The sequence below is a fragment of the Diabrotica virgifera genome, chromosome 2 (assembly GCF_917563875.1).
Source record: "Diabrotica virgifera virgifera chromosome 2, PGI_DIABVI_V3a".
Taxonomy (NCBI): domain Eukaryota; kingdom Metazoa; phylum Arthropoda; class Insecta; order Coleoptera; family Chrysomelidae; genus Diabrotica; species Diabrotica virgifera.
The window spans coordinates 235325351-235344724 of NC_065444.1; the positions used below are offsets into that span (position 1 = coordinate 235325351).

A 19374-nucleotide genomic window follows, 5' to 3' on the forward strand; every position below is an offset into this window, starting at 1 on the left:
GAGAAAGCAACTACAGAGTGGTGTGTACAAACTAACTTGTGGTGACTGTCCGAAAACTTACATCGGTCAAACTGGCAGAACTTTTGACAAACGGATAGCAGAACACAAAAGGGCTTTCAACAATAGAAAAACAGACACTTCTACATACGCACTTCACCTTCTAGATCATAATCATTCTTTCAATGAAGAGTTTCAAATTCTACATATTTAAAATAAAGGCCTTAAGCTATCACTTTTAGAATCAATGGAAATTAATAAATTGAAAAATACAGATATAATTCTGAATGACCAACTCGAGACAAACAGCTCCCCACTCCTTAACCTCTTCAGTTAAAGACTTAAAAAGGCAAACACATTGTAAAATATATCACTTAAGAAAGGCACTTTGCCGAAACAGCTGTAGTAATAACATAGTTGTAATAAATTTTGTGGAAGTATAGAAAAACAAACGTTTTTCAGTGTTTTATTGTGAGATAAAATGAACTTCCATCAAGTAACGGTCGAATCCATCAATTATGAAAAATAAACATTGCTTTTCGCTTAAATTGAATGTTCAAGCCAACTCCCGCTAGGCACCTGCTTTTTGGAAGTTTGAACAATTAATTTAAGCGAAGAGCAATGTTAATTTTTCAAATAAACATTTTTTTCCTATTTTCTGACAGTAGTAAATGTATTTTGAATAAATAAATTACATACATTCTTCTTTTTTGTTAATTAATTTAATATAAAAAAAATTTTTATGGACTACGGCACTATAGCCCAAATTGAGCCTTGGCCTCTTTATTTTTTCTTTATCTTCTCCATACACGGACTACTAAAAGATCTTGTGAGTCGCTGTTTACTGTGTCTTCCCAGTGCTTTCTTGGCTTTCCAACCGGTCTCATCCTCTCCCATTCTTATCAAATGTCCGGCCCATTGCAGTCTTTGTATTCTAATGAAGTCTGACAGGGGTGTTTCCTTATACAGTTGATAAAGCTCGTTGTTGTATCGGCTTCTGAAGATTCCGTTTTCCCTCACATCTCCTAGTATTCTCCTCAGTACTTTCCTTTCGAATGTGTTGAGTTTGTTTTTGGATGTTTTTTTCAGGACCCATGTTTCACTTCCATAGCATGCTATTGGTCGAATTAAGGTTTTATAGATTCTCATCTTTGTATTTCGATGGACATTTTTAGACCGAAATATATGGAAGAGAGCAAAGTAAGCTCTGTTTGCCTGCGTTATTCTCTTTCCTATTTCTCCATCTTCTGATCCGTCGGCATATAGTTCTACTCTCAGGTATGTAAACTTTCCAACCGTTTCAATGTCATCTGCATGTATAATGTTTTGTGGGATTATATTTCTTCTCGTCTGTATCATTATTTTTGTTTTCTTTGTTTTAATTTCCAGACCTAGCCTTTTTGTTTGCGTTTTTAACTCTGCGTATGCTTTCTGTGCTCCTATTGATGTTCTACTCATAGTATTAATATCATCGGCATAAGCGACCAGTTGAACCGTTCGGTTGGTCAGTAGGTTTCCTCGTCCAGTTTGAATGTGCCTAACCGCATACTCCAGTGCCAGGTTAAACAAAGTTGGGGCCAGCCCATCTCCGTGCTTTAGTCCTTGCGAAATTTTGAAAAGTCTGTCTGGTGGTTTTGTATTCGTACACATGCCTGAGTTTCATCCATTGTGGCTTTAATGAGTCTAATTAGCTTATGTGGTTTTGTCAATGTCTATATTACTGAATATAGAATTGAATAACATTTTACATGAGCTAGCACAGGCTATTGTTCGGGTCAAAAATATTGATTCTTGCAATTTGATTAAAAAAAAATTGTTTAAAAAAAAATTGGCCCACTTTTCACGTGGGCGACTTCTTGAACCTTATTCTGGGATATCTCACGAATGTGATTATGCAAAAAAATCTCATGGGAATATTTTTCCCTTCGAACCCGCCGTTTTCGCCTTGTCTATATACTTACTTGTTGCTGTTCTCCGCGCACTTTTATGTACTGCTTAATTGCCCCCTATGCCGATGTGTGATGGGATCCAGACAAACTGTATTAGCTTATTTATTTTCTGGGCAATTCGAAGTTAGGATTTAATTTCCTTTTTTATGGAGTATTTAAGATATAGATGTTGTATATTAATGAACGATAGTACCCGACCAAACGCTAGTGACTTAATAACTGATTGCCTTAACTCAGTTACTCAGAGCTTTGGATTAAAATCGTTATCCCAGACTTAAATCTGATAGAAGTATATATGAGATTAGCTTTAACGTCGCAAGAACACCCTCGTTACACCTATAATAGAAAAACTTTGATTTAAATTACATTATAAGTGGAACATAATTTCTAAGATTACATTCAAACTCTAATTAGTGACATTCCAGAAAGGATGCAGGCAGTAATTAGATCACGAGGAGAAAATACTGGTTACTAGTCAAATTTTGATATTATTTACTTAAAGTTTGTAAAGGGTGTTCCTGTCTAATTTCTTAGTTTGTATTAAGATTAATTTCTTAATTTGAGTGTTAAGTTGGTTAGGGTAGGCTAGGGTGGGGCTGAAAGGTTGAAGTTCACTATTTTGAATTATACTGTAAAAACCGTGCTTACTACATGCAGTATGGTGCAAATGAAAGGAATAAATTCGTTATTTCATAGGCCGGCAACTTTAAGAAAAAATACTGAAACAGGTCGATTTTTATTTTGAAATTATGATTTTTTGACATATTATATACAGTGTGTTCATAAAGTGTGGAAACGGTCTATTATCTCATGACTTAATTATTTTCAGAGTTAAAGCTCTGACAGGTCGATTTTTATTTTGAAATTATGATTTCTTAACGTATATCCCATAGTAGTGACTTCATCGATTTGATCGATGACATCATTGATGATTTTTCTAAATGGGAATAGTGGGCGTGTGGTAGCTCATTTCAAAGGTTATTTAATTATCTATTCAGTAATATAAACATTACCATCATTATTTATACACGGCGGCAAAATGAATATTTTTTTAATTAAATTAATTGCCGCAAAAAGGATAATATATGTAATTTATTTAACTCAAAATACATTTAACTGCTGTCAGAAAAGAGAAAAAACTGTTTATTTGACAAATAAGCATTGCTTTTCGCTTTAATTTAATGGTCAAACTGCCAAGAGGCAGGTGGGTGGCTGGTTGACATTTAATTTAAGCGAAAAGCAATGTTTATTTATGAAATAAATATCTTTTAAAATATTTTCTGGCATCAGTAAAATGTATAGATATTGAGTTAAATAAATTGCATACAGTCTTCTTTTTGCGTCAATCAATTTAATTCAAAAATTATTTTTAGCCACCCTGTAAAAATAATGATGTTAATGTTTATGTTACTGAATAGAGAATTGAAGTACCTTTCAAATGAGCTACCACACGACCCCTATTCCTGTTTAAAGAAAATCATCGATGACGTCATCACGCCCAAATAGATGACGTCACTATTATGGGATATACGTCAAAAAATCATAATTTAAAAAAAAATCGACCTGTCAGAGCTTTAACTCTGAAAATAATTAAGTCATGAGATAATAGACCGTTATGAACACACTGTATAATATGATAGTAGTGACATCATCTATCTGGGGGTGATGATGTAATTGATGATTTTTTTAATAAGAATAGGGGTTGGGTGCTAGGTCATTTGAAAGATTATTCAATTCTCTATCCAGTAATATTCCGTTGGTGGTTTACGGAAACAATTAAATGAAATTAAAATAAGTGTAAGACAACGAACAATATTATATTTTATTTATTTTTGGTTAAAGAGACGTGCTTATATCTCGTAAGAGGGTTTGTTATTCTTTTCGGAACGAGAGTTTGTGTCAGACTGCAGTGGCTGAACTAAAAACACATGTCTGCGGTTTTACGTTGAAGACTAATTTATTTACATAAAGAGGCTGGCCGTTTATTTGGTGTTTTAAAAGCTGAAAACATTTCTGTGGTTTTAAGAAGCGTCTTCGAATGCATTTAAAAAGTGATTTATTGACAGAAGGTCTGATAAGGTAACTATTTAATGGGGAATTTTGTTTCCCAAACTGAACAGGCCATTAACATCTGGTTTCGTATAGAAAAAAATGTGAATTTTAAATGACCCATATTATTTCATTTTGAAAGTTATTAAAAATAAAAATTAAAATTAGCATTTAAAAAATAGTAAAATAGTAATTAAAGCGTGTCGCCACAGTAATATAAATGTTAACATAATTATTTATGCAGGGTTTCCCATTTTTTTTTTTTTCATTAAATTCATTGACACAAAAAGAAGAATGTATGTAATTTATTTAAATACATTTTACTGCTGTCAAAAATCAGAAAAAAATTTATTTGATAAAAAACTTTGCTTTTCGCTTAGATTAAATTAATAAACTGCCACGAGGAACATCACAGGGATTTCAGAAAATCATATGAGATTAGGACGAGGATCTTTGGGTGAAAATTTTGTATTTATGGATGTTAACGTCCGCCCACACAGAACTCAAGCGATTAATGACTATCTTGAGATAGAAGGTATTCGCAGCTTAGAGTAACCTGCGATGTCTCCAGACATGAACCCAATTGATTATGCATGGTATATGCTCTCCAGAGCTCTTCATTCCCGAAGGAATACTCCTAGAACCTATAATGAACTTATAATTACATGTAAAGAAGGATGGAAGAATCTGCCACAGGAAATGATTGATCGTCTTGTCAGCAGTATTAGAGCTCGAACCCAGGCTTGTATAGATGCCCGTGGTGCAAACATACGATATTAAAATTGTTAAATGCCATATGTATTTGGAAGGCAAAACAGTTCATTATATTATACGATGGTGTAGAAATTAAACACTGTAATGAATACAAGTACCTGCGCATGAAGATAAATCAAGACGGTGCTATAAGAGAGAGAAACATATATAATCAAATTTCCTTCTACCATATTGGTGTCGGGATCACAATAATAACTTAGAATAATAACTTAGATATTGTGTACAAATTTACGCAACTGATTCCTATTTTGTGCCAAGACTTTTGCTTCTTTCCAGAATTTGCCTCTCTTTTGTATAACTTTTTCAATAGCTTGGTCCCATGTTTCTCTTGGTCTTCCTCTCTTCCTTTTGACATTTAATCTCGCTTCCCAAATCATTTTTATCCGTCTTCTATCATCTAGTATTTGTAAATGTCCCCACCAGCTGATATGTCTTTTTTCTATGAATTCTAAGATTGATTGCACCTCCAGATCTTCTCTTAGCTGCTCATTTCTTACCCTATCAAGTCTTGTGACTCCTCTCACTCTTCCTAAGTACTTCATTTCCGTCGCTTATATTCTGCTCTTTTGCCTCTCTATCAATGTCCACGATTCGCAACCGAAGATGAGTATGGGTCTGTATCTATATTGCCTTAAATATTTTCATTTTTGTACTCTGCGCTATTTCCCTTTTTCCTATAAAAGTTGTGTTCATTGCATAATATGAATTTATTGCTTTCTCTATACGTATATCAATTTCTATATCTTGTTGACCTGAATCTTTCATTTTTACACCCAGGTATTCGAAGCATTCAGCTTGTTCTATATGTATACCGAAACATACAGGGTAGAAAAGCAGTAGCCATCATAAACGGCATTCTGTGGGACCAAACAGTATCTAAAGCGAACATACAGCTCATATACAATACCATACTTGACATAAAAAACAACTCATATGGTACGGCCATGTACAGAGAATTCCAGATGACAGGATCCCTAAACAGATTTTGACGTGTCTACCACAAGGGAGAAGAAAAAGAGGAAGGCCAAGAGGAAGCTGAAGGGAGGGAATTGAAAAAGAACTAGAGGAAAGAGAAATCCTCCATGTCTATGGCTAAACAGAGAGGAATTAGTATAGTATAGTTGATCCAAAAGATGGCATAACCCAGACATCAAAAGTGAAAGTTATCCTTCAACACCAAATTGTTCTATATGGTCCACACAATGTCCAGAAAAAAGTCACACCATTTTGAGCGTCGGGTTTGAGGGGGAGAGGGGGGAGAAATCGGTAAATTCGTAGTTTTTTACGTTTTTCGTCAATATTTCTAAAACTATGCGGCTTAGGATGAAAAACCGTCTTTACAAAATTGTTCTACATTAAATTTTAAATAAAAAAGGCCCTATGCATAATCTTTCTAAAATGCATGGTTCCAAAGTTACGAAGGTAGTATATTATAACTGGTCCAAAAAAATGCCTAACCCTAACATCCAAAGTAAAAGTTTTCCTCCAACACCAAATTGTTCTGTATGGTCCAGATATTGTTTAGTAAAAAGTTACACCATTTTGAGCGTACGGTTTGGGGGGCAGATGAGGGAGAAGTCGGTAAATTAATAATTTTTTTAAGTTTTTCGTCAATATTTCTAAAACTATGCTTTAGCGTAAACAATGTTATATACAAAAATATTCTACATGAAATTTAAAACAAAAAATTTTGTATACATAATTGCTATAACTTCAACGGTTCCAGAGTTACGGAGGGTGAAAAGTCGAGGTTTTCGATACTTTTTATATTTTTTGGGCAATGTATGGTATAACTATACCAAAAACCCAGACATCCAAAGTGAAAGTTATCCTCCAACACCAAATTGTTCTATATGGTCCACATAATGTTCAGAAAAAAGTCACACCATTTTGAGCGTCGGGTTTGGGGGGGAGAGGGGGGAGAAATCGGCAAATATAAAAAGTATCGAAAATCCCCACTTTTCACCCTCCGTAACTCTGGAACCGTTGATTTTATAACAATTATGTATACAACCTTTTTTGTTTTAAATTTTATGTAGAACATTTTTCTATAGAACATTATTTACGCTAAGCATACTTTTAGAAATATTGACGAAAAACTTAAAAAAACTACTAATTTAGCGATTTCTCCCCCATCTCCTCCCTAAACTGGACGCTCAAAATGGTGTAACTTTTTACTAAACAATATGTGGACCATATAGAACAATTTGGTGTTGAAGAAAAACTTTTACTTTAGATGTCTGGGTTAGGCTTTTTTTGGACCAATTATACTATACTACCTCCGTAACTTTGTAACCGTTCATATGAGAAGGGTTATGCTTAGGGCCTTTTTTATTTCAAATTTAATGTAGAACAATTTTGTATCGAAGGTTGTTCATGCTAAACCGCATAGTTTTAGAAATATTGACGAAAAACTTAAAAAACTACGAATTTACAGATTTCTCCCCCCTCTCCCCCCCCCCCAAACCCGACGCTCAAACTGGTGTGACTTTTTTCTGAACATTATAGGGACCACATAGAACAATTTGGTGTTGGAGGATAACTTTCACTTTAGAAGTCTGGGTTTGGGTCTACCTATACCATATTAAATGGCGATTAGGAGTCAGACAACGCTGTAAATCGATAGTAAAATTGTTAGATACATTTTAAATAGAAATAAATTTTTAGTTTTAAATTTTTTATTTACATATTTAACAACAACAAAATATCTATCAACAGCATGATATATTTTTTAAATGATATAATAACAGTATTTTCTGAAAATAGTTGGGTACTTTCGAAACTATGTGTACATAAATTATGAAATTTAAATTATAGATAATAGAGCTAGTCTTACTTCTATTCAAATACAGCAACAACCGTTATTAAAAACTGATACAGTATCGTTTTACAGATAAGTCCGAGATTGTGCAAGCAGAACTCTGCAGGGGCGGCGGATTTGGAGAAAATCGAGGAGATCCCATTACGGATTCCGACGGTGGCATCTCCCGGCACCGTCTCTCCCATCCAATGCACTTTGTCAATATCAGCGGACTCCCTAATACACTAGCTGCGTGGAATTTTATCACCTTCACAGACTTGAACAATAAAACTTTTTTAGTGCCAATCAATTTTATTTCGTATACTCTAAGATCAATTTTATTTTGTGTACTCTAGGAATGGATCTTTGGAGCTTAATACTTTTTGCTAACTTATCTTCTCTGTCAATTTAATGGAAGTTGGTATAAAGCAGTGGAAAGAACGAAATTGATTTACAGGATTTTGAATTTTTTAACAAAACTATCACCAATTTTACACAAGTAGTGTAAATAGAAAAAAAACTAAAGGTGTCTCTCTATTTGTTTTATTTTTATATTTTTGATATATTTTATTATAAAAAAAAATATTTCTACGATATGATAAAAAATAAGAATGCTGCGATTCTTTGCCTTCTGTGTCCCTGTTTATGGTATTGAATCTTCTTCTATAAGTGCCATCTCCGCGACGTAGATCGGCAATCATCATAGCTATTCGGATTTTAGAGACGGCTGCTCTGAAAAGTTTATTTGATGTACATTCGTACCATTCTCGCAGGTTGCATTTTCTGGTTTTAATGGTATTTACGATTTCCATGTCTTTATTCATCTTTCTCTCATCTCTCAGAATTTCCTTGTTTGTGACGTGTTTTGTCCACGTTATTGTCAGAATTCTTTTGTATATCGACAGCTCGAATGATTCTAGTTTTTTCAATGATGCCGCATTCAAAGTCTAAGCTTCCGTTCCATAAAACAAAGTCGAGAAAATGTAGCACCTAGCTAACCTAACTTTTAGCTCCAACTTCAAATCTCTTGTGCAGAGTACTTTCCTAATTTTGTTAACATTTGCTCTAGCCTTTTCTATTCTGGTTTTGATTTCCTGAAAGTAATCACTGGTGGAGTTGTCGTACTTGGTGTGTAATTATCGTACCAAGATATGCATGTTGGTCGACTCGTTTGACATTAGATCCGTTTATGGACAGACTCTCGTTAGTTCTTTGAGTTTTGGTTATTCTCATAAACTTTGTCTTCTTGAAGATAGTACTGAATAGTTGGCCTGTAACGAAGATATGCGCATAAAATGGGAAGCATTTGAGTTGTGGCTATACTGGAGAATACTTATAATCGCGTGAACTGACTGGGTTACAAATAAGGAGGTTCTCGGAAGATTAAAGAAGAACCGAGAGGTACTGACCACCATCAAATCTCTTCTTCTTCTTCTTCTTCTTCTTCTTCCTCTTTATAAGCAATTCTAATAAATCAAATGCAGTGTCTAATGCAGTTATTCCAAGTTAGCGTTAATGGGAAAACTAGTAAATACAGAAGATTACAGAATGGGTTACCCCAAGGGTCGGTTCTATCGCCGCTCCTGTTCAACATTTACACCTCAGACGCTCCCACTACAATCTCACGCAAATTTATTTATGCAGATGACATGGCTTTAGGTATACAAGAAAGAAACATCGAGAACGCCCAAGCTACCCTAGAAAGCGACCTAAATACTATTAAGACATATTTTAAAAAATGGGGCCTTCAGCCAAATCCCACAAAGACAGAAGTTACTGCCTTCCATCTAAATAACCGGGAAGTGAACTACAGACTAAACATAGAAAGCGAAGGGGTTACCCTAAAACATAACCCAAATCCAAAATATCTCGTTGTAATGCTGGATCGTACTCTAACTTTCAAGGAACACTTACATAAAACTGCAGCTAAAGTAAAAACTTGCAATAATATCATTCACAAGCTTGCAAACACCTCTTGGGGAGCCAATGCAGACACAATCAGGACAAGCGCTCTTGCATTAGTCTATTCAACAGCCGAATATTGTGCTCCAGTCTGGCTAAACAGTCACCATACTAACGTCCTAGACACACAACTAAATCAGACAATAAGGTATATTACGGGGACCATAAAAAGCACACCAACTCAGTGGCTTCCAGTTCTAAGCAATATTGCACCAACCAAAACACGACGGTTAGCTGCCCTTAAATCACAATACCAGAAATGTCAAAAGAATCCCTCATTGCCAGTAAATACCGACATAGATCAGTTAAACCAGGGCCAATTGCGGCTGAGATCTCGAAACCCGCCAACAAGAACAGCAAAAAATCTTCCAAACAATTTCACAATTAATGAGCATTGGATAAGCGAATGGAACGAAGAAGTGAACAATGCACACCTAATAGGAAATCCCACAGTCAAACTCAACGGTTTCTCTCTTCCGCGCCGAGAATGGTGTAATCTGAACCGAATCAGGGCAGGTCATGGAGTGTGCAATAAATCACTTAACCAATGTGACAAATGCAATGCTGCCGAACAAACAGTCCACCACATTACACAAGAATGTCCAGCCACACGATTCGAAGGAAGCTTAATCGAAATCCACGAACTAACTCCTGAGGCAATGGAATAGCTCCACGGTAGCAATATCCGCCTTTAATGTTTCCATTTATATTCTTACAATTTATTGTATGTTTTAGCAATGTGTAAAGTTCATACGAATATATATATATATATATATATATATATATATATATATATATATAAGCAATTCTGCATTTTCGTTGGCTGATTAATACCTCTATGGAAGGTTGTCACTTCACCTTTTGCGCGGTCGGCCGATACTTCTTCTATCGATTGATGATTTATCTTGCTATCTTGCTATTTTGACCACACGTGTCTCCCCCATCCTGGTTGTGTGGTTGTTCCAATCTCTTTTTCTATTTAGTGTCCATTCGTTTATACTCTGTACGTTACATTGTCTTCTGATATCTTCACTCCTCTTTCGATCAGTGTATTTCCTGTAATTCTTCCCAGTACTCTCATCTCTGCCGTTTCCAGTAGTCTTTGTGTTGTGGCTGTATCGGGTCTTGTTTCTGATGCATATGCCATTATTGGTCTTTCACTGGCTTTATAAGTTCTTGACTTCATCTCAGTGTTAATATGTCGGTTTCGCCATATAGTGTTATTGAGGCATCCTGCCAGTCTATTTGCTCTTTGTACTTGATTCCTCACTTCTTTGTCCAGGTTTCCGTAACTTGACAATGTAATTCCAAGGTATTTTATTTCCATTACTTGTTCAATACTGATACCATCTATTTCTATTTCTATTTTACATCTGATTGGTTCTTTACTGATTACTATTGTTTTGGTTTTCTGAGATTAAATGGTCATATTGAATTCTTTTGCTCTTATGTTAAATCTGTGGACTAATCCTTGCAGACTATCTTCATCCTGGGCTGTCAATATTGCGTCATCTGCGTAGCAGAGTATTTTTACTTCTTTGTTTCCCATTCTATATCCTCGTCCTTTGTTGACGTTTTTGATGATTTCATCCATGATTAAATTGAAGAGCATAGGACTCAATGAGTCTCCCAGTCTTATTCCGCTGCCTATATCTATAGGTTCTGTAAGTTGTCCATCTATTCTGACTTCCATTTTGTTGTTTGGTAGATGTTTTTAATAGTCTTTTTGATATCTAGAGGGACTTCTCTATTATACAGAAGATGGATTACATCTTTGAGTCTTACTCTGTCAAATGCTTTCTTCAAGTCAATCATACATAGAAATGCTGGTCGATTATACTCTAGTAATTTCACATTAATTTGCTTTATGACGAATATTGTATCTGTACACCAGTTGAAAAACTATTGTATCTGTACACCAGTTGTTTCCAGTATGAAAACCCTGTTGTTCATCTGCTAAACTTATCCTCTGATTCATTAGGTCTTGTAAAATTTTAGTTGTAAGTTTTAGGGTAGTATTTAACAAGTTGACACCTCTATAGTTTTCTGGCTGCTTTTTATCTCCTTTTTTGAATAATAGAATTAGTTCGCTCTTTCTCCATTCTTCCGGTATTTTATTGTGTTTTATGATTTTGTTAATTAATGTTGTTAATTGTTCTGTCATTGCTGCTCCACAATATTTTAGTAATTCGTTTGGTATTCCATCCCTACCTGCAGCTTTTCTGTTCTTCAGGTTTTCGAGTGTTTTTCGTACTTCCTGTGTACTTATTCTACTTATATGAACATCTTCATTTGTGGCAATTTCTGGTGTTTCCGGTTCTACCATCATTTGTTCTTCCTCTGCATAGAGCTTTTTTAGATAGTCAATCCATGTAGCCTTTTCTATGAGTTTTGGTTCTATTAGTTCCTTTAACTCCGTTCTTTGACCTCTTATAAAGCGCCATATTTCCTTTTAGAGACCATAAAAATCATGTTCCATTTCTTTCACAAAAACGTTACCAATGATCACTTTTTATTCTTCTTACGACTGCATATGTTTCGTTTCTTATAGTTTTATAATTATCGTATGCCTCTTGTGTTTTTGTGGACATGTATTTTAGGTAAGCTTTTTTCTTCTCTTTACATTTTTCCGTCACTTCTGTACAAAACCATGGAGTTCTTCGTCTTGGAAGCGATTTATTTTTATTAATGTTACTTTCACCAAGAACTTCCTTGGCTGAGGCTAAGATATTAGACTTAATTTTTGCCCAGTTTTCTTAAATTTTGTTAATAGTGGTTAAGTAGGTGTAATGTTTTCTTCATTCAAAAGATTACGTAGCTTAGCATTTATCTGACCCAGGTGCTTTATTATTTTTTGATTAATGTATTGGTTTTCGGACTTCTCATTTCAGTATACTGGGACCTCTTTTTAACTGCCTGTCAAAGGTAGTATGGTGTATACGTAGCATTTAATCGAGAAGCATCGTCGAAAAAGTCACTGATGTATTTCCCCCATTCTTTGCACTAGTATTGTTTGCGATCACAATTTATGCCTCCTGCGTTTTTAATACCTACCAAGTTGTATTAAAAATATAAAAGCACTTCCACCATTTTTGATAATGCATTCGCTAATATCAAATATTTTATTTGATATTGGCGAATGCATTTTGACCGCCAATATTTTATTTTTTATTATAGGTACATACTAAGATCCCCGGATTTGCAAAAACATTATACAAAATATTATTTACTGGCACTAGAAAAGTTTTATAGAAGGAAGCTTTCATAAAAAGCTCCATTTTTGATATACCTCCTTTAGATAATTTGTGGCATGTCAATAAAATTATAGAAATTATAAGATCTTAGAATTTGTTGACAACCTTTAAGTGGCGACGATAGGTTATCCTATTATATTAAATAGGAACATATTTGTAAGGAGTCAAAAAGATTATAAGTACAAAAATCAAATTTTTTATATAAAATAAAATATTTTTAGTTAGTTTAGGAAATATTTTTGGTAAGGTAATTTTATTTTTTTTATTTATCCCATTTTACTTTTATAATGTATTGGTGAGACTTTATACTGAATTATAATTTTTATTTATTAATTTATAGAAATTCCTATATATTTTTCTCTTCAAAATATTTTTAAAACTAATTTAAATTCATTAATAATTGGCATTGAATAAAAAAGAAGCTTAACGTTTAAAAAAGTGTTTCCTATATTTATTTTTTTTCAAATATATTTAAGATCTTAGTAAGCATGTTAAAAAAAATTAACCAATTAATAAGTTGTGGTTGCAATAAATTTTACAAGAATTTAGCCACCTTTGGAATATTTTAAATTTATATTTTATATAAAATTTTTCAAAAAAATTTCAAGATGGTGTTAAGTTGCTTATTTTTGCTTGTTACTTACCTTACAAATGTGTTACTATGTCAAAGTTATAGTATTTTAATAATTTTTGATTGGACTATTTTTAAAAACTGTTTTGTTTGAAAACGCCAAATTTTTATATATTAGCATAATACTGGATACATTCCTTTTTACTATATTTCATAATCAAAAAATATTTTTGTATTATATACAATAGTGTTTATTTATGATACATTTAAAACAGATGTTGTCTATAAAATTGTTAATAATTTATTTTTAGCATAAATATTTTTTGTAAATTTCTTGTGATAATTGCGATTTAAAATTAGATTTTTATTGCATGATTTTTTTAGATTTTTTACGATTAATTTACATAATACTTTACTAAGAATGCATTAAATTGTTATTTTGTTTCAACATAAGTCAAAACTAAGAACACTGTTAACTAAATTTTGGCAATAGTTGTTTTTAATTACTGTTATTCAAAACAGCAAACAATAACACAATAATTATTAGCAACTCAAACTGATAGACAGAATTATTCAAAAACTCATTAGGGGTGGCGTACGGTTTGAGATCAATATTTCAAGCATATTTTTGTGAATTTTTTGTAAGTATGGTAAAATTATTTTATTTTTAACTTAAAAAAGGAAATACAGTATATTTCAGAGAAAATTCGAAAAAAATAATAAAGGAAAAATATTGGAGAATAACCTAGTGGCGGCAAATTTTTAAAGACACCTCAAAAAGATTGGATTTTGCGGTTGACATCAGAAGTCATGATTGGATCATGCAAAACAAAAAATTCAAAAAGATTTTATTAGCTTATAAGTTTTTCGAGGTAACGCTGTCGATTTTTTTAGTTTTAACAGTTTTTGACTTTTTGGTATCACTCAGAAATCCAAATTACGATTTTTTTTACAAAAATGGTGAAATTCAACATATTTATTATTGTTAAACAAAAAATAAGCAAACAACAAAAAATATCTCGACAGTGCTACCTCACGAAATGTCAAAAGAAAATATATATAAAATTGGAGGTGAATCGGTCAAGTAGTTTTTGAGTTACAGTGCCCATCGCCTTTAATAAATGCAATTTAGAGAACCACGCGTTTAAAGTTTTGTCAACTTTTATTTTCAATTTCTTTTTTGTCGGTCAAATTGAATGATTGATATCGGAATATGTTTTTGAATCGCTGAGTAATTTACAAAAGAGAATGGAATCAGCTGTTGAACGTTCCTAAAGCAAACCTGCTAAAAGCGAGTCGAAGATAGGGATATTCAACCAATAGGGATAATTGCAAAATTACCAAAATGCAGCATGTTGAATATCATTAACTTCGACACGCTATGCAGCAGGTTCGCGTCAGCACGCTTGAACTTACTGAGAAACGTTCAACAGCTGTTCCCATTTTTTTTTGTAAATTACTAAGCGATTCAAAAACATATTTCGGTCTGCATCACTTTACGATTTAACAGACATAAAAGAAATGACAAATAAAAGTTCACAAAACTTTAAACACGTTTTTCTCAAAACTGCTTTTTCAAAGGCGGTGGACATTGGTAACTCAAAACCGGACCGATCAACCTACAATTTAGCATAATATTTTCTTTAGACATTTTATATTTTGAGGTAATTCTGTCAAGATATTGTTTGTTTTATGTTTAGTTTTTGTTTAACAATATCAAATATGTTGATTGTCACCCTTTTTGCACAAAATTTCGTTGTTTTCACACTTGACTGATATTTTCTAGTTTGGTATTCTGTTTCAGAAAATTCACTGGCAACTATTAATGAAAAGTGAACAAAATTAGACGTTTTTAATAAGAATAGAGGACACGTTAAGTTCTATACTTACAATTAAGTACTACTACTACTACGACACCCAACTTGGGCGTCGAAACGTTAATAAATTCATTTTTTTAGTAAAATTGTGGCTTATTTCCCATCGAAAATACTTAATTATAAAAATGCCACAAGGAAATAGCTTCAGAACAACATTTTATATTTACAATCTGATCCGTAATAACACGTTTATTAAACATTTTTGAAAAATACTTAAGAGAGTAGGCGCAAAATTTCGGGTCAATGCTTTTTAAATGCATTTATTTTTTCAAATCCAGAAAAAACTAATTAATCTTTTTGAAAAATTTAAACACAGAATGAAAGATTACATTATTATCGAGGGCAAAAAATCTCTTATAATAATCAAAAAGTTTTTTTTCGCCCCTGTAACTTATTAAAATAAACGTTATAGAAATTTTCGGGGAATTTTTGCACTTGGTAATAATAGAATCTATCATTCTGCGTTTAATTTTTTCAAAAATACTCATTAGTTTTCTCAAGATTCGAAAATAAAATGAATGCGTTTAAAAAGCATTGGGCCAACATTTTGCACATACACTCTTTATTATTATTTGAATTTTTGGTCTTTAATTTTTTATTTTTAATAAAGTCAGTTTTCAATGTCCTTAGTTTTGGCACGTAGATATTATATTATATAGGGCTATTATTTTTGCTCAGATACTATTATTGAAGTGTTTAATTTTTGTGTACTATTTTTTTACGATTTTCTGAACTTAATGAGAGTTAACTTTAAATTTTGTAGTTATTTATAAAAACTCACTGTTTAAAAATATTCACATACGCTCTTTAACAAATTTTACATAATATAATTTATTTATATCGCCTTTGTCAAAAATTAATTTATTCAGTAATGCTTCTTAAATGAACTAGTACTATTCGGGTTTTATCCTCTACATGCAGAGTTGCATTATCAGGAATAGAGGCATTGTCGACAACTACTGCATCATTTTCAAAAAAATCCAGTGACAATCAATTTTTGATTAAAGAAAGAAAGTTTTTTGGATATTTTCTTTTATTTTACTTTCACCCCCACGCCAATATTTTTAACGGTCAAATAAGATATCCTTTTAAAGTCCTTGTAATTCCATGTACACTTGTCTTATCTTTTAATTTTGAATTTGCCCCAATACCTTATTTTATTTATTTAAAATACTGTTAAATTTTAAATTGTGTATACCTGCTTAATTGTTTTTTGTTTTTTTTTGTCACATTTCTCACAATAAGTAAATGATATGATATAAACATATAAATAAAATGATTATTAGAGGATTCTGTTGAAAACATCAGTTGTGAGTATTAATTTGTAGTCATTGAAAGTTATTTTCCAGGTTTATTCCATTCCAAAAATGGTAGATATCTTTTAGTTGTATGTTTTGAACGTTTTTGAGATTATAAACATTAAAATAATTAAATAATCCTAAAATTATTATTAAATATTACCGATATTAATTCGAATGATTAAGTTTTCTGAGGAAGCATTTCTGAATAAGTATCATAGGTATAAATCATATGCTACGATTTTACCCTAAGTTATATTTTTATTGTATGTATTCACTACATATTATTATGTTTCAATTTATTTTTAGTATTTAAAGCATAACGTAAGAAATTACTTCTTTAGATCTATACTAATTTCAACAAATCGGTCAATAATATTGATCCAAACATTTCAATTGCATTTTAAGCAACCTACAATTTTTCTAATTATATGGATAGCTTAGGTGTTATCTTTAAATTAACAGAAACTATGCAACTTCCAAACAAATAGTGCATTTAAATAAATATTAGTCAAAAGTACTAACAACCCACTTGATGCTCAGCAAAATTCCCGGAAATATTTTTATAGGAGAAATAAAGTCGACCTCTAAACTACATATTGACACTACTTAGCTAAGTCATAGCGTGTTCCAACTCTATCTCAAGAATTGTGTAATAATAAAAACCAGTAGTTGGCTTGACGGCTCAGCATGCTCAGCAGACTCACTTCTATTTGTTTAGTCTGGATCATAAGTAGAGCTACAAGCTAGGCAACAGGTTTACATACGCAGCAATATAAAATCCAAAATGGATCTGCAGCTTTAAATTAATGTACCGTTATCAGCTTTTGTAAAACGGAGGTACAGAAGATCCCACATAGCCATTTCATGTTCTTAGTAAATTCATAAAACATACTTTTCAGAAGAAGTATATGCTGAGAACATGCGTAATTACTATGAATGGTACTGAGTATATACTATATTACAGTACTTAAACGTTATATTTGTATACTCAGAATGTACTACCGCACTTCTTTTCGGTCTATACCAAGAATATACTTTTTAGAATATTCCAATGAAGTGCTATAAACCTTCTATTTATATACTTAGAACGTACTACCGCACACCTTTTTATGGGAAGAATATACTTTTATATTGCTCAGAAGTATGTTTTCAGCATCACCTAATCTCATCTTAGGTTCTACCGGCTCTACCAGGTACCTATTATATTTACAAGTATGTGTTAAGAATATTCTATAAAGGTATATTCTAAGAATAAACTTTTACGAATACTCCAAGATACTACCTACACGAATGTGCTCAGTATATTCGGTGCGAGAATATCCTTTGAATTATATGCAAAGAACATAAAATTTATAATGTTTTTTAAGGTACATGCTATGCTTGTACTATGCATATACTAAAAAGAATATACTTCGACGAATGTTGGTAGTATATGCTTTGAACATGATGCGAACATCATTGTTATGTGGGATAATATTCGTATGAGGATACGAAAATCTCAACAAGCATTCACTACGCTCAACCTTGTTTGGAGGTCTGGAGAGTATACTACAAGGACTAAGATCCGAATATTCCAGTCAAATGTCATGTCTGTTCTACTCTAGGGATGAGAGATCTGGAAAGTGACAAAACAGACAAACTTTATGTCTTTGTTAACAAATGTCTATGAAGAATTATTGTCCGTCTTTTCTAGCCTAACATCATCAGAAACGAAGATCGACTACACGTGACCGAAGAAAAGAGGGTAGAAAATGAAATACAGCCCAGAAAGTGTTGTTGAATCGGTCACACATTCCAATAAAATAGTTCCAGTATTGCAAAGACTGCCCTAGATTGGAAACGCCAAGAAAAAAGAAAAAGAGGTCTCCCAGCACAAGCTTGGAATGAGGTGAGGCCTTAGCATGAAATAAAACCCTATGGCGCATTTTCTCTGAAGCTCTGTGCTCCACTAAGGATTTTAAGAACCTTATTAAGGTAGCTGTTGAATAATTAAAATAAACTCCACTAAATATTAAAATTGGTATGAAAAAAGACAACATGTAACATTAATTTATTTAACTTAAATATTTGGTTGTGATAGTTGCAATTGAATTTAAATATCACATAAATTAAAAAAAGTTCTATCAAGCAAATCAGTGCCTAAGAAAATTTGAGACTGAATCACTTGATTATAAAATTTTAGAGGTATACAACATCAACAATATTGTTGGTTGTTTAAAAATGCAATACTGCACAGTTTAAATAGCTAAAGTCAATTGATTTATTGTTGATGTAATATAATAATTGTCATAGGCACGATTTGTACCAGCTTTCAAAATTTTCGATTCTGTCAATCTGAATAAATTGAAAAATGGGCCACACCCCTTCTTAAAGTTTAGGAAAAGACCAGACAATCGATATGTCAACCATCCATTTTGGTTCAAGGGTATGAGTTTTACGGCCCTCCCCATTTGGGGCCAGTTTTTCGTTATCGTCCCCAAAACTCCCAAAAATTTCGAAAATTTTAGATCGACCTCTTCGGCTTCTGATAGTATTGATCATTACATTTCCAATGCGTGTGTAATTTTGAAAATCGCTTTTACCATTCAAAAGCTACCGAGCTCAGAAATTTGAATTAATTTCTATTTAAAAAGGGGAAATGTTTTTATTTATATATGTTTGTATCAGTGGCGGCGCCTGGTGTAAAATATTGGGGGTGCACAAATAATATTAAGACATTGAGACCCTATTTCCGTAGGTAAAATTGTGTGAGTGTCGTCAAATTGTAAAAATCAAAGGACCTTATTAAAAATTACAATAAATAATGTATTTTATTGACTTAAAATTATAATTTAGTGTTT

At 32.6% G+C, this 19374-nt stretch overlaps 1 protein-coding gene across 1 annotated transcript in view; it reads left to right on the forward strand.

The window, feature by feature from the left end:
- Window positions 1-9922, forward strand: part of LOC114348418 (retinal guanylyl cyclase 2) — a 368770-nt gene extending 358848 nt beyond the window's left edge. The window contains exon 13 of the mRNA XM_028298999.2: window positions 7663-9922. Within this exon, the coding sequence (XP_028154800.2) occupies window positions 7663-7818 (156 nt within the window). The 3' untranslated portion in view covers window positions 7819-9922. The remainder of the gene's footprint in view (window positions 1-7662) is intronic.
- The last annotated feature ends 9452 nt before the right edge of the window (window positions 9923-19374 follow it).